Source organism: Agelaius phoeniceus, chromosome 3 (genome assembly GCF_051311805.1).
Source record: "Agelaius phoeniceus isolate bAgePho1 chromosome 3, bAgePho1.hap1, whole genome shotgun sequence".
Lineage (NCBI taxonomy): Eukaryota > Metazoa > Chordata > Aves > Passeriformes > Icteridae > Agelaius > Agelaius phoeniceus.
The window spans coordinates 102,472,740-102,486,232 of record NC_135267.1 but is presented as its reverse complement, the minus strand read 5'-3'; the positions used below and the strand labels follow the sequence as shown (position 1 = coordinate 102,486,232).

The window sequence follows — 13,493 nt, the reverse complement described above, 5'->3', positions numbered from 1 at the left end:
GTGTCAGGCAGACCAGCCTGACTCTACTCTGCACCACAGGGAAGTGCTGATTTTACATCCAAACCCACTCTGGATCTGCAGAGGGAAGGAAAAGCAGGAGGGATTAGCCTGTGGGTTGGTTCAGGTGAGCACCCTCAGCTAACAATGAGAAGGTGAGTCCTGAACATATCTGCACTCCCAGATTCCCTTGAGTACAGTCAGCCCAGTGTGGCTCAGGAAAAGAAAACAATGAGGTCATATTTCACATTTTTATATTCTACAGAATTTCCTTTCTGTTCCTCCCCAATGGGCTCCAAGGTGTGATGGCAAAGTGCAGCCTGGCACAAAGATCCAGCTCCATGGAACAGGAGGGGATGGGCACATAGAAGCACAGTGAGAGGGTCCATTTGCAGCAAAGAAATCAAAAGTCTGCTTTATTAAAAAAAAAAAAAAAGCTGCCATGGAAATGCACCTAAGGGAAGGAAAAGGCCTTGATCATGGTGCAGTGACAGAGTTGTGGGACAGTGCTGATGCCTTTGTGGCTCTGCAGCTGCCACTGGGGGAGAAGGGATGAGTGTAGAAACAACCACATGCACTTCTGCAAGTTTGAGCAGTGCTTTCAATACAGAGAAAGTCCCTGTCAGTGTTGATTTCTGTGTGCCCTCCTCTGGTGCCTGCCCATCTCCTGGAAAGCAGGGCTGAACCAGCACCCAGCAAACACAGCAAGGCCTGGGAGCCAACTGAAACAAGAGTAGCCCAATGTATTCTAAAAAAGAACTTCTTAAATGCCACCTTATGCCAGCCAAAGCAGGAGGGAAGACTTTCACTGTCAAACATGTGAAGAAGCTCTGCAAACCTTCTGCTAAAGCCTCTGCTGCCAGAGGTCTAAAAAATGCTCCTTCTTCTGTTCCTTGCCCCAGATCTGTTCTCTTTTGGTTCTGCTGCTTCTTCTCTTTGCCTTTGCTAGCAGTAGGACAATTTCAGGATCTTTGAGCATCTAGGTGCTGATAACTGCAAGTTTGAAGGTGGTGAGGGAAGGTGTGACTGATGCAAAGGATGGTTGGGGTGGGTCAGAGCCCCTTGTCCAGAAATCAGGCTCTGCCTGCCCAGCACAGCCCATGGGAGAAGCTGAGTGAAAGGCACAGACTCTCTTACACAAGCTGACATGGGAATCCACAGAGCTTCACAAGTTGCATTTCAAGAGTTCCCCCAGCTCAGCAACCTCACCTTGATCCATCTGAACCTTGTCTCACACAAAGGTGTCCATGCTGGAAAGTGTGCCCTGAGTACAGACTCACACTTAATTCACCAGGAGCAAGGTGAAAGCAGCAGATGCTTAAGATGCAGGACTGCCAATGCTGGCAGCATTTTAACTGAAGGCAAATTCCAACCCTGAAAGTGGATACCAGGGAGGCTGCCCACAGAAACAGATATTTCACAGTCTTTACAGTGGGATGGGCCTTGAAATAATACCCACGGGACTGAATCCACATCCTGGTTCTATCCTTCAGCCCATCTGAGACCATAAACCAATTTCCATCTATATCTCAAACCTGTGCTTTGGGATCCTGCAGAGCACAGCCCTCCCCAGCCCCAGCCCCAGCCTGGGTGGAGATGGAGCTTCACAGCAAACCCCGTGGCTGTGCTTACCTGGCACCGATGTCCCCAGGGCGACAAACACGACGGCAGTGACGGAGTCCTTCAAGCCAATGGTGCAGCCAAAGTGGGATGCCAGGTCACCAATGAAAGCTGTCAGGAGCCCAATCATGAGGATGGAGACAACGAAGCAAGCCCAGCCATTCCAGTAGTCTGTCGGGGGCACGAAGGCAAAAAGGACCTTCCAGAAGACGGTCAGAAAGTGCATCACGTAGTCAAAGCAGGAGGGCAGCTTCTCCTCCCCACATTCATCGTCATCGTCATCTTCCCCTGGAGAACACAGCAGTGCCTGATCAGATTTGCTCATCCTGGGGGAGGTTGGGCAAAGCTCCTGTGCAAACTGCAGTTCCTAAAATGCTGTGTCTCATGATTTGGGCCCTGGAAGGCCTTGACTTCCAAATGTCTTATTTTCTGAGCAATCATCAGAGTGGCTCGATGACCTTTCCTTACCCTTTCCACAGCACAGAGATAGACCCCAGAGGCAATGGTTTAAAAAAACAACCTGCACTTCAGAAAATGCAGACCCTTGTGCCAGCACCTCTGCCTGAATTTAACCATCAGTTGCTTTCTGGGACTCAGCTCCTGCTCAAGAGCTCTTCCTCCAGAAGAAGTGGGAAAAAGCCAAGCTTGTGCTGGCTGGAGCTGACTGGGGCAGGCAAACCCACTGAGAGCAACTCCTGCCTTGAGGAGACTCCCACAGGGAAGCCCCTTCTGGGCTGCTCTGAGCTGCTTTCCACAAGTGCCTGCAATTGCTTTTAGCTCTCTGGAAAGGCAGCTGGCTTTGATGGTTGCTGAGCTGCTCTGGTGCTTCACCTTACCTTTGCTGCAAACCAGGATCAAGTGATGGATTTTTGCCTGCCCTAAAGCCTCCCTGCTCAATCACTGCTGGCTGTCCTTCCCTGCTGCACTTCCCTGCCCCTTCACATGCTTCCCTATAAGCTCTGGTTGCCCATTCCTTGATGTCTGGTCTGTCCTAGGTCAGTGGGAACTCCCTTTCCTGCTCCAGGCATTGGCACCTCACCTGTCTCTGCAAAAGCACTTGGCATCCAGCCTACAGGGAGTCCCCACGGGGTGGGGGTGACCCCACCAGGGAGCCCCCTGGGGCTGGTGGCCCCTTGCCTGGCTCCTGCAGCTCTGAGGAGCTGTCTGGAGAGCCTGTTGGCCAGCCTGTGCCTTGGGCCAGCTGCATGGCAAATGTGGGGCCTCCCCAGCCTGGCACAGTGCGCAACATCACTGTTGTGGCATAGTCAAAAACTCCTCCTGCTCACACTGGAACCACTTCCAGACTTGAAGGGGAGGTAACACTTTTCCAACTAAGCCAGTGGGAGCTTTCCTGCTGCCCTTAAGAAACAAGGATGAGTTTCTAAGTCACAAATGTTCGGGATTCCAAGGCTAAGTCATGCTAAAGACATCTCTTGCATTTTGTCTGGTGATTTTCCATGTCTTTGCTGATTTTTGTTTTCCCACCAAGGATGTGGGCCATCAGGTCTCCCCGCATGGCTGTTGAAAGAAGCCCCTTAGCAAGGGGAAGATGCAAGCTTTGGAGCTTCAAACTCACTATGGCAGAAACAGCAGCTAATCAGTGTTATTATTTTGGCAGATATAAATACCCATTCCTGTGCACTGTTGTGAAGATAAGGAGCAGTTTTCCAGCCTGGAAAGCCTATGTTGGCCTGTGTTTTCCCTCAATGTGCAAAGGCTGCTAATGGCAGGATACACCATGCTGTGCTCGAGCTGTAATTCTGCAGCAGGTACTTCAATCCTCTGCCAAGCTCAGGGAGGCATCAGGACTGCTATGGACCTGAATCTTTATGGAGATGATAAAACAGACTGAAAAATGAACATGAATGCCACTGTCATAACACTCATCAGATCTGCCTATCATTGTGTTAAGCAGCCATGATGTCTCTGTTTTGAAGAGCTGGCCAGATCTTGTGGAGGTGACTTGAAACACAGAGTGGTGACCCAGGGGCGCATTCACAAACAGGCCTGCAAGCCCCAGAATGTTTTCGTTGTGGAAGAAACTTTATAGCTTTTGGGAGCAGACTAAAGGAGCTGAGTGACAGGCTCTGGACAGCCCAGAATGGCACAGCACAGTGTGGCACAGCCTTGTCTGTGCACTGCCCTTCCACAGACCTCACCTTCTGCTGCTCCATCCCCCGGTAAACACTGCCCTGAGTTGATCATTGGGTGGGAAATGGGGGTTTAAAGTTTCTTTTCTCAGCTGGGATGTTACATTTTGAAGTGGTGATGGGTGACTTTCACCTGGTATCCAGAGTGAGCTTTGGGGGAAAAACTCAAACCCAATCTCCAGTGCTTAAGGCATTTTAACTTATCTGGCACAAAGCTTGAGGAGCTAAAGCCAGGGTACCTCCAGAGCTCAGAGACAAACTACCACTGAGATCCACAACTGCAAGGGACAGCTCATGTCCACCAAAATACATCCCATTTATTAAATGCTTGTTAATCATCTATTAGCTCTGATCATGGCTGTATATTCCAGATATGAGGGCAACAGGGCATCCACATAACTGCAGTCTTTATGTGTGTCACAGAAATGGGATCCAACCATCAGTGACTATCTTTGCTTTAACATGGGATGCAATTACATAATTGGTTCTGGCATAGATTAGTTTAGCCATATTAGCTACAAAACCTGCAGCAAGGATTGTCTTGCATGATAAGTTCATGCTGAATCCAAAATAATGGGAGGCTCTTGCCTGGAGGCTCTGAGAAGAACTGTGCTACAAGAGGAGGGATCACAATCTGAGGAGAAAGCTGCTGCACAGTGTCCTGCCCTTGTTTTCCAGAGGCAGAGGGCAAATGGTACTGCCATCATTTTTAATTATATGGTGCTGGGCAGAGGTTACCTTGTATAGCAGAGTTAGAGGTAGGAAGCTGAGCACTCCCCCATGCACTTCAGCGCACAATTAGCCAGATGAGAGGTAATTGCCTTCCCCAGGGATTTAATTTAAACTGGTTGATTTTGCCCTAATGTGTGCACACACAGCCCAGGCTGGGCTCTGGGATTGTAGCATCCAGCCAGTAAGTGACAGTGTTTCCAGCTGTTAAAACAGCATCTGGAGGAGACCTTTTCTTCCTTCTTCCACATATATGGGAATAATATCCTGTACTGGTAAACATGGCAGTGGCACCTGCGAGAATGGCACAACAAGGCATTTGAGGGAAAGGCAATTCTCCAAGGGAGGGAAGATAAGATCACACAGAATCTGGTTCAGCCACAGATATGATGTGCTGCTGCAGCTATTGGGCTGCTGAGCCATAATCCTCCAGCCACAGCTGGCTGGGACAGCAGGAGTTCCAGAAAGCAGGGTCTGTCAAGGGAGAGTTTTGGCTCAGAGAGAGTGACTGCCTTCAGGATTTGCACCCTCACTACTGCGTTGTCCTCACCACAGAGGTACAGGGAGAACCAGGGAAGGGGAGCACTGTTGCTTCACACCAGCCTTATTTATGCCACTCTGAATTTCCACACTGTGCTCTCCTCCCAGATCTCTCCCACTGAACTGACTTTTCCCCCCTCTGCCGTCTGCTACCAGCCAAGGTGTTGCTCTGCCTGGTGCTACAGACACGCTTCATGCAGAAGGTTTCCTACACATGAGACAAGGTGCCCTCACAAAAGGCTTTAATCAGCTGCCTTATTTATGCAGAAGCTGTAAATAACTCTGCCACCTGCTTTGCCTCCTGCTGCTCCACTACAGCCTGTGTTAGTGATGCTGCCGAGGCGAGGCGAGGGTGATCGTAATTCACCTGGAGCTGCAGCCCAAACTCACCCGCGCTGACAGTAATGGCCTCAATAAACTGCTCCCTCCAGCTGTTTGTGCCAACCACCAGGGCCAAGTTCGTCTTCTTAATGAGCTTGTCCACTGTGTTCTGTGGAGAGAGATGCAGAGCAGAGAATTAGGGGCTGGAGATACAGGGCTAAAGCCCACCAATGCCACTGTTTATGGGTATGTGTTTATGGAGCAAGCTCATTAGATTTTAAGCTCAAGAGACCCAAATGTAAGTACTTGCAATTCCTTTCGCTGCTGCTAAAAAAGACCTTAGGAAACCTGCTCATGGATGGGAGTTTAAACCATCTCAGAGCCATAGTAAGGGTGGCCTGTTATATTTTTATACTACAGAAAAATGGAGAAGATAATGAAATGGCCGGTTTTCAGCTCTTGGCCTGGCACATGCATTCACGGCAGCTGAGCCACACAACCATTACTTGCATTTGGGGTTATCAGCCCTTTGCACTGGGAGTGCCAGGCTTGGGCCTCACTCAAGGCTGCCTGTAAGTAGGAGCAGTGTGTAGAACTCACTGTGAGAACAGGGTCATGTTTTAAAGCAACCTGCAGCATTTGGGACCTCAGTTCCTGTTTCCTGTGTGATTCCATGCACTGCCTTGCTTTGCTCCAATACCATCACCATGTGCCTCTCAGCACTGCACAAACCCAAAAGGAGGAGGGGGGAAGAAGAACAGGGATTCAGGATGTGAACAGTACCTTGAACTCATAGGATTCCTCAATGATGATCTCGAGTTTGGTGTGCTCCCCCAGGACTGGGCGCCCCATCTCTGCGATTCGACGCTCTTCCTCCTCCTTGCTGGTCAGGGGCTGCTTTTCCTCATTCTCCTCTGCAAAGCAAAGAGCCCGTGGGTGAAGCAGGCCCCAGCTGGGCACTCTGGATCTGGCCTCTTGTCAGAGGGGGAGGTCAGGAGTCCTCCAGGTGGGAGCATGAGCGACAGAACAGCAGAGAAGGAGTTCATGGAGCAACAGACAGGATAGTTCTATGGAATGCTACCAAGAGGTCTGCAACTCATCCAACCTCAGGAGGAGTCCTGCTCATCCTGGGGCTGAGGAATAGCTTATTGCTTGGTAATTGCTTGGTTATTAATTGCTGCCTCTGCCACTGGGCTGCTGGGAAGGGGAAAGATCAGCACGAAGGCTGCTCCATTCCCCAGCACTCCAGGTCAGCACTGAGGTACAGTCAGGGCAATTCCACCAGCCTGTTACAGCAAGAGAGCTCTGTCAGCAGCCCCTGGGCTGAGACACAGATGGAATCTTGGCTATGCCTCCTTCTGAGCAGGGCTTTGCCTTGGAGAGGGGGCTGGCAGCCAATGCCTGCTGTGATGGCGGGGCTGGAGGGAAGAGCACAGATGTAAGAAACCATCCACAGGCCAATGCCTGGCTCCAAACTCTAAAAGAGGAGGCAGCAGAGGGAGTACAAGATCAGTGAAGCAGGTCTGCATCTCCACTGTCATCTGTGTGACCTCTGGGGCATGGGGACTGCAGGCAGCACACCCTTTGTCACTGTCCTTTAAGCAGACCCCACTGAACTCCCTTCCAGTCCACCTGAGGGATGGGCAGGAGAACATTAGGGCGACAGAAGACTGGAGTTAATCTGTCAGTAGGCAAACACCCCAGTCAGTCCATGTGAGACTGACATGGTGCCACACCACAGGTACCTTGGATGGAGACCACGGTGCAAGGAAGAGGATGATCTCTAGCCTGGACCTTCCTGAAGACAGGTTTGCCTATTAAAGTGATCAGCAGGAGATCAGCAGGGGGGACTGCACACCCTCTACAAGCTGTCCCCGTGCAGTTAGTAAACTCCACTCTTATGTCACACGGGGTTAGTGCTGCTCCCTTGCTGGACGCCCCTTGTCTGCTCAGGTGGCATGGAGCTGAGGGAAAGCCCTTTTCCTCTTGCAGGCCAAAGAGACCCACCTTGGAGCCAGAGCCTCCTAAATCTGATCTATGTTTCCAGGGCTCCTGAGGGGCAATGTAGGGGACCCAGGACCTCCTTGTCCCGTGCTGTTCAGCTGAAGGAGGGAAGCTTGGCTGGCTCATGCCAGAGGAGCCATGGGGTCCTGCCCCTCCCGCAGCGCTCAGGCCTGGGAAGCGAGGAAAGAGCCCTGTGCGCAGGGAGGGGACAACTGGACCAAATGGAGAAGGCCACGCTGCTCCAAGACATGGAGAGGAGTTGTTTGTGGCTTGGGGGGTGACAAGTGACCGTCCCCAAGGGGGGGGTTAGGTGTGTGAGGCAGGCAGAGCACTCTGTGGGAGCACACGGAGTTAGCGGGACCGGCTGGGCCAGGCAGGCCGCGCCTGCTTACCATGGCAGAGTTTCCCTCCAGGACAGAACAAAAGCAAAGAGGAAACCAAGAGGAAAGAGCAGGGTGAGCATATGGACATTAAGAGAAAGGAACAGGGGGACAGGGGAAGAGTAGAAATCCATACCTGTGATGGTGAAGCCACCTAGATGAAACAAAAAATGAGAAAAAGGGAGAGAGAGAGAGAGAGAATTAATGAGGATTAGCATTTGCACGTCAACACAGACATGGTGATCCTTCCCTGCCCCACTATGGACATGGGGTCTGCTCCCCAGCACACACCTCAGGGATAGTGTGGGGAAACCTGGACACAGGCTTTTCAACCCCCATGTGCAAGCTGCCACCCCTTGGTGTCTGATATATGCTGTGGAAGGGGTGAAATCTGCGGGTGCATGGGGAATGAGGATGCCCACTCCCCAGCTGCCTTACCCTGGAGGTGGCCAGCAAGGAAATTCAAAGGTTGCTTAGGCTCTAAGTCTCCCCAAGACAGGAGGTAAGGTTTGTACTGTCTCTTCAAAAAGGATTGGCCAACTTTCCTGTCCAGCTACAAGCATCTCTCAGTCACCAGGAAATCCTGTATTGCCACACCACTTTAGAGTTCATTGGGTTGGGATGGGTTCATGGGATGGGTTCATTTGTGTGGCACAGGTTTGTATCTCGGGGTGCTGGCAGGTTTACTCTGGCTGTAACAGCACCATCCCCTCCAAAAATGCTCCTTGCACCACCTCTTAATATTGGTGACTTTGGGGCTCTACTCTAAGGGAAGATGGGGCATTAGGTACCTGAGCTTGCTTAAACAGTGCTGACCACCCTAAAAGAGAATGCTGTGAGCAAAGAAAAACATCAAGCAAAATCGACTGTCTTCCAAAGATATGCAAACCAGAAAAATGGAAAGGAAAAATGAATGCGCTTACCAAGCTCATTCAACAACAGGGCTGTGAAGGAGACAGAGACAAACACAGAAGAAGAAAAGTAAATGAATAATGAAATCAAAAGGGATATCCACAGAAAGACACCAGATCCCAGGGCAGAGATTTCAGATCTGTAAAGCTGCAGGATACCATTAGTGTTAAGAGAAAGACACTGAACAGAAATGTTTCATGGGATTGTGAATTTAAAATAAAAACCACTGCAAACATGGGGTGGATATGGGATTAGAAGACACACTCCCAAAAATTCATTTTTCCCCTTTGAATTGTATGTGCAAGATCTTCCATTGGTCTCAGAGGCAGTTCTGCCCCGGGGTGGGACACAAGATGTCCCATGTGCAGCAGCTACTGGCTTTGACCTCCTCCAGCTGCCTGATGGGGAGCAATGGCTCCAGTGGCAGCTGCACTTTTGGCACAGACAATGAGAGAAAAGTCTGTGGCAAGGCTTGGCTCAAGGGTCTTCTTGGTCAACATTTTAGATCTCCAAAATGAAAGAAAAAGCCTCTCCCTTGGTGCCCTGGTGGCTCTTTGGCCCCACCACAGCCCAGGGGTGACATTTTAGAGATGCCCTCGTCTCTCTGAGCACACTGCTCCTCCTGCCTTGCTGCTTCTTGTACCAAATCAAGTACAAAGAAACAAGTTTAAAAGAAATAAGAAATTTAAAATTGCATGGCCAAAGCAGCAAATAGCTGCTTTAAATAGTCCTTTAAAGTTTTATCTTGCCTTCCACTTAGTGAGCTCACAAGCCTGAGCTTCTCTCAGGTTTTCCCAGTTATCTTTGTGACCAAAAGAATTCTTTTTCCTTTTCCTTTTATTTTTAGATAAAAATTTCATCTGGGATCTTCAGAGCTGGGACCACAACTTTTAAGCCTTGGATCTGGAAAGCATGTTTGCTCCTGCTGGACTTGCAAGGCTGAGCCCACACTGGCCCCTGTGGGCAAGGACAGAGCTGCTGAGTTAAGTTGTCCATGTGTAACTTTATCCTGGCTGTACAGTCCATGCTCCACAGATGCCACCAGCTCCATTTAATGACACAGACCCCACCTGCAGTGCCTGAGTCATGCCAGAGGCTGATTTTTTAGCCCAGCTTTTGTTAGATAGTCACGTAAACCATCAGGAAAGCTGATGGAGGGGATGATGCAGCTGACTTAGCACCTGAGCGGAAGAGGAACGTGGCATGGTCCCACTCAGTGTGGGGACCACTGAGGGCCTCTCTGTTCTGATCAAAGAAATATTACAGCTTAATGCCTGCTGGAAGGAGAGCTGATGTCCCAGAAACTAGAAAGCAGCTCCAAGGCACACAGACCAAAACTTCTGCAGAGGCTTTAATAATGGTCCATCTCTTAAGTAACTCTAAAACCGCTTCTTGCTCAGCCACCAGTAGTGTGCAGAACCAGCTGTTGCCATTAATCCTCATTTAATTTTCTAGTAGAAAAAAAAAAAAAAAGCATGGGAAAATAGGTGAACTCTGTCTTTTTGGGAAGTTTGGCATTTGGTTTAGAAATGTGATGAAAGAGGAAATTGTTTTTATTATTCCTGTGAGAAGCTATTATCCAATGCAGAGCCATGAAACTTCATTTGAGCATAACCTGATTTACCTAAACTGATTGCATCTCATGATATTACCTACTTGGGCTGTGATTTTCGTCTATTTTCGGATCCTAGTGCCAGTATAAAAAGGCTAAAATTACTGCTCTGGCCATGCATTTTATCTCAAGTGAAAGCTGTTTTATCTTCTGATAAAAATGATGCAGCGCTGCCCTTTTCACTTGTCGAGGCTGGATGTTCTCTTGGATTAAATGAAGGCACAGCAGGGCAGCACTCCCAAAATGTCTCTGGGGGCTGGTGACTCCTGCTCTGGGGTGGTGCCAGGAGCACTCCTCACTCCCTGGGCTTGGATGGAGTCCTCTCCAAACGAAAGAGGGAAGAAAACAGAGCAAAAAGGTGCAGCGGCCAAGCTTCAGAGGAGGGAGGGCAAAACGGCCAGGAGCCAAAGTGCGAGGAGAAAGGAGTGTGAGAGTAGGGAGACACAGAGAAAGCGGCAGCGCCTCGAGAGCTGGTCTGGTTTTACTCTCACACCTTTCACTCCTCGTCGTAGCCACACCGGGTCCCCAAGCACAAGGAAGAAACTGCACTCTTTCTCATACTCCTCACGGTCAAGTACTCTAAGGGTAATGAATTTCCTGTGGGAACACAAGACAAAGGCAAACACATGATTGGCATCGCACACACATGCAGGTCACGTCCGCCCGGGTGCTGTGGTGACAGAGATGGTTGGCTGGGGGGAAGGGGCTGCACATCCCCCCTTTGGGGCATATGGGGAAGGGCAGGAGCATCCTCACCACCTGGCCCAGGTCGTGCCTTGCTGGCCTGGGGACAGGGCTGTGCTCAAGGGGGACAGGGAGTGGCCTTGCTCCTGCCCTTTTCCATAGGCACCGGGGATGTGAGCTCGGTGTTGCAGGTGCCAGACATGAGTGAGCCAGACAGGGACACACAGGCTGGGCTCAGCCCCGGAGCACATCCCCCACCTTTCTTCTCACTCATCTCCACCAGCCGGGGCTCCCCGATCTCTAGGTAGAAGGTCTTGTTTTTCTCATACTCCTCATCATCTATCACCTTGATTGATATCGTTTTGCTGGAACAGAGAAGAAGAAATAGAGATTCAAGAGTAAGGAGGGAAAAGGGAGGAGGAAAAACAGGGAGCAGAACAGGAGAAGGAGAAGAAGGTAGAGGAGGAAGGTGGAAAGAGCAGGAAAAGGGGGCTGTGGACAGAAAACAGTGGTTTTGGTGGCACAGGCTGGAGGGACAGCACAGTCAAAAGCAAAGGGCAGGAGCCAATGGGCCAAGCTTGCCTCAGTATGGGCATGGACCACAGAACACCAGGAGCCTGCAGGTGCCATCCTCCCTGGCATGGCCAGGCTGGGCCAACCTTCCCCAGAGGTGTCTTGGCAAGACAAGTCCCTTTCCAAAAACCTGTGGTATAGAACAGCCCCTTGGCACCTTGCACACATTGCATGAGCACAAGCACTGGGACCAGCACAGACCAAGCCCCTGGAAGCATGATGCCCAAGCTTGGGCTTGGGAGAGGCTCTGTCTCCCCAGGTTCAGCAGATTCACGAACAACATCATGATCAGCTGCTTAGTTTGGGCTTTGGAGGCTCTGATTTACAAGCTTGAAAGGGATGTTGGAGTTAGGACTTTTTCTGTGAAGGGAGTGCAAAGGAAAATGGCCTTTCTGGTTAGGGCAGGCACATGGAAAGCTTCACTGACAGTGGGATTTTGCTTCTTAAATTTTACTTTACAAGCAGCACACCCTTTCCCAAGCCTTCAAGGTTTAGTCCTCTCCCATTAGAGAGCTGAGCAGCAATGCCCTCTCACATGACCAGGGGTTACTGAATTTGCCCCTGGAACATCATCAGGACATGTCTGAAGGCAGAGTCACCGCTCAGAGCAGAGCTACAAGCACACACCACAGAAGCTGAAAGCCTCAGAGGAGGCTGGGGCCACCAGGAGAGAGATTTGTTCCTTGAGCCACCCAATGAAGTAAAAATTGCTCTTTCAGAGGAAGAAAATTAGCACAGAGGTGTTTCAGCTCTTTTCAGGGACTCACAGAAACAGCTGGCTGAAAGCTGCTCTCCAGAAGGTGGCCAAACCTGGGGTATAAATATGGGGTGGTGGACCTGTGCTACTGTGGTCCCTTCTACAGCAAAGCCATTGCAAAGACAACACAGACAGAAATCCAGCAGCCTCTGCTCCTCCCTGGAGGCTCTGCTCACTGTCCTGGCACTGCTGTGGGGACAGGACCTCCTCCTGGCTCTCATCTTGATCCAGACAAGGAACAGCACCAAACAAAAAGCCAAGGCAGTGATTGTAGTCCTGTGTTTGCTTCTGGCTGGGTTTGCTTTCCCCCCACACTCACCTGACAACACTGCCCTCCTGTGAATGCTTTTACCTAAACCAGCTTTCCCCCCTCCCTGCCCAAGCCTGAATGCCCTGTCCTTCAAAGAAATGTTTCCCATCCCACCCCTGGCTCCTCTGCACTTTCCACGGGCACCCAGCACAAGCTGAAGCAGCCCCAAGGCTGCTCCAAGATATGATGAAGGAGGTTCTGCTGTTCCTGGCAGGTCCCAGCACTGAAAACCCATAAACATGGAAGAAAGCCACGCTCTAGGGGAGTGAAATTGAGGCCACACTGCCGTGATTTCTGGCTTTCTCCTCTCCCTGCACATCTGCACTGGCCACCCAGAGCCCCTCTGCTAAGCTGACAAATATTTGGCAGCAGAGTCAACATTTTCTACTCATTCAGGGTAAACACCTCAAGCACTCAGAGGAACAGCCAGGATGATTTCTTGTGCTGTTTGCTGTGAGTCAGAAGTGTATTAAGTTTGCCCTTCATGCTTTTAATGAAACCATTTACTCAAGAGCAAGTGATGGCTGTGAAAAGTGTAACAATGCAGCACGGCTCAGTGTAATTGTATTTTATAATGAATATCTGTAATAATTTGTTCACTTTGTAATTATTGCTGCAATAGGTTTGTACACAGGAAAAATGGTTACCAAGCAGGCAGCTGATCTCGCTTTGCGTTGATGAGTTAGGGGAAATTATCATGTATTAAAAAACTAATGAAGGATATAAAAATGCTCTCAGTTAAGCTTTCAAAGAGAACCTGATAGAATTACCAGAATGACACAATTTCAGAAACATTACTAACCAAATCAATAATTTTTCTGACAGCTCCCATTAAAATGTACACTGCATCCTGGCCTCATGCAGGAAAAATCCCCTCAGGAAAGTTAATTAAGAGAGGTGCCTT

At 50.0% G+C, this 13,493-nt stretch overlaps 1 protein-coding gene across 4 annotated transcripts in view; it reads right to left on the bottom strand.

Moving 5' to 3' along the window:
• Positions 1-13,493, bottom strand: part of SLC8A1 (solute carrier family 8 member A1) — a 115,179-nt gene that overhangs the window by 12,372 nt on the left and 89,314 nt on the right. The window contains exons 3-8 of one of the 4 annotated variants that reach the window (XM_077176022.1): positions 10,759-10,862; positions 8,665-8,685; positions 7,878-7,895; positions 6,141-6,271; positions 5,427-5,526; positions 1,630-1,905 (exon numbers count right to left, since the gene is read on the bottom strand). In XM_077176022.1, the coding sequence (XP_077032137.1) occupies positions 1,630-1,905; positions 5,427-5,526; positions 6,141-6,271; positions 7,878-7,895; positions 8,665-8,685; positions 10,759-10,862 (650 nt within the window). Of the gene's footprint in view, positions 1-1,629; positions 1,906-5,426; positions 5,527-6,140; positions 6,272-7,877; positions 7,896-8,664; positions 8,686-10,758; positions 10,863-11,207; positions 11,315-13,493 lie in introns of all 4 variants that reach the window. The other 3 variants (XM_077176021.1, XM_054630301.2, XM_054630300.2) reach the window with 3 other exon arrangements.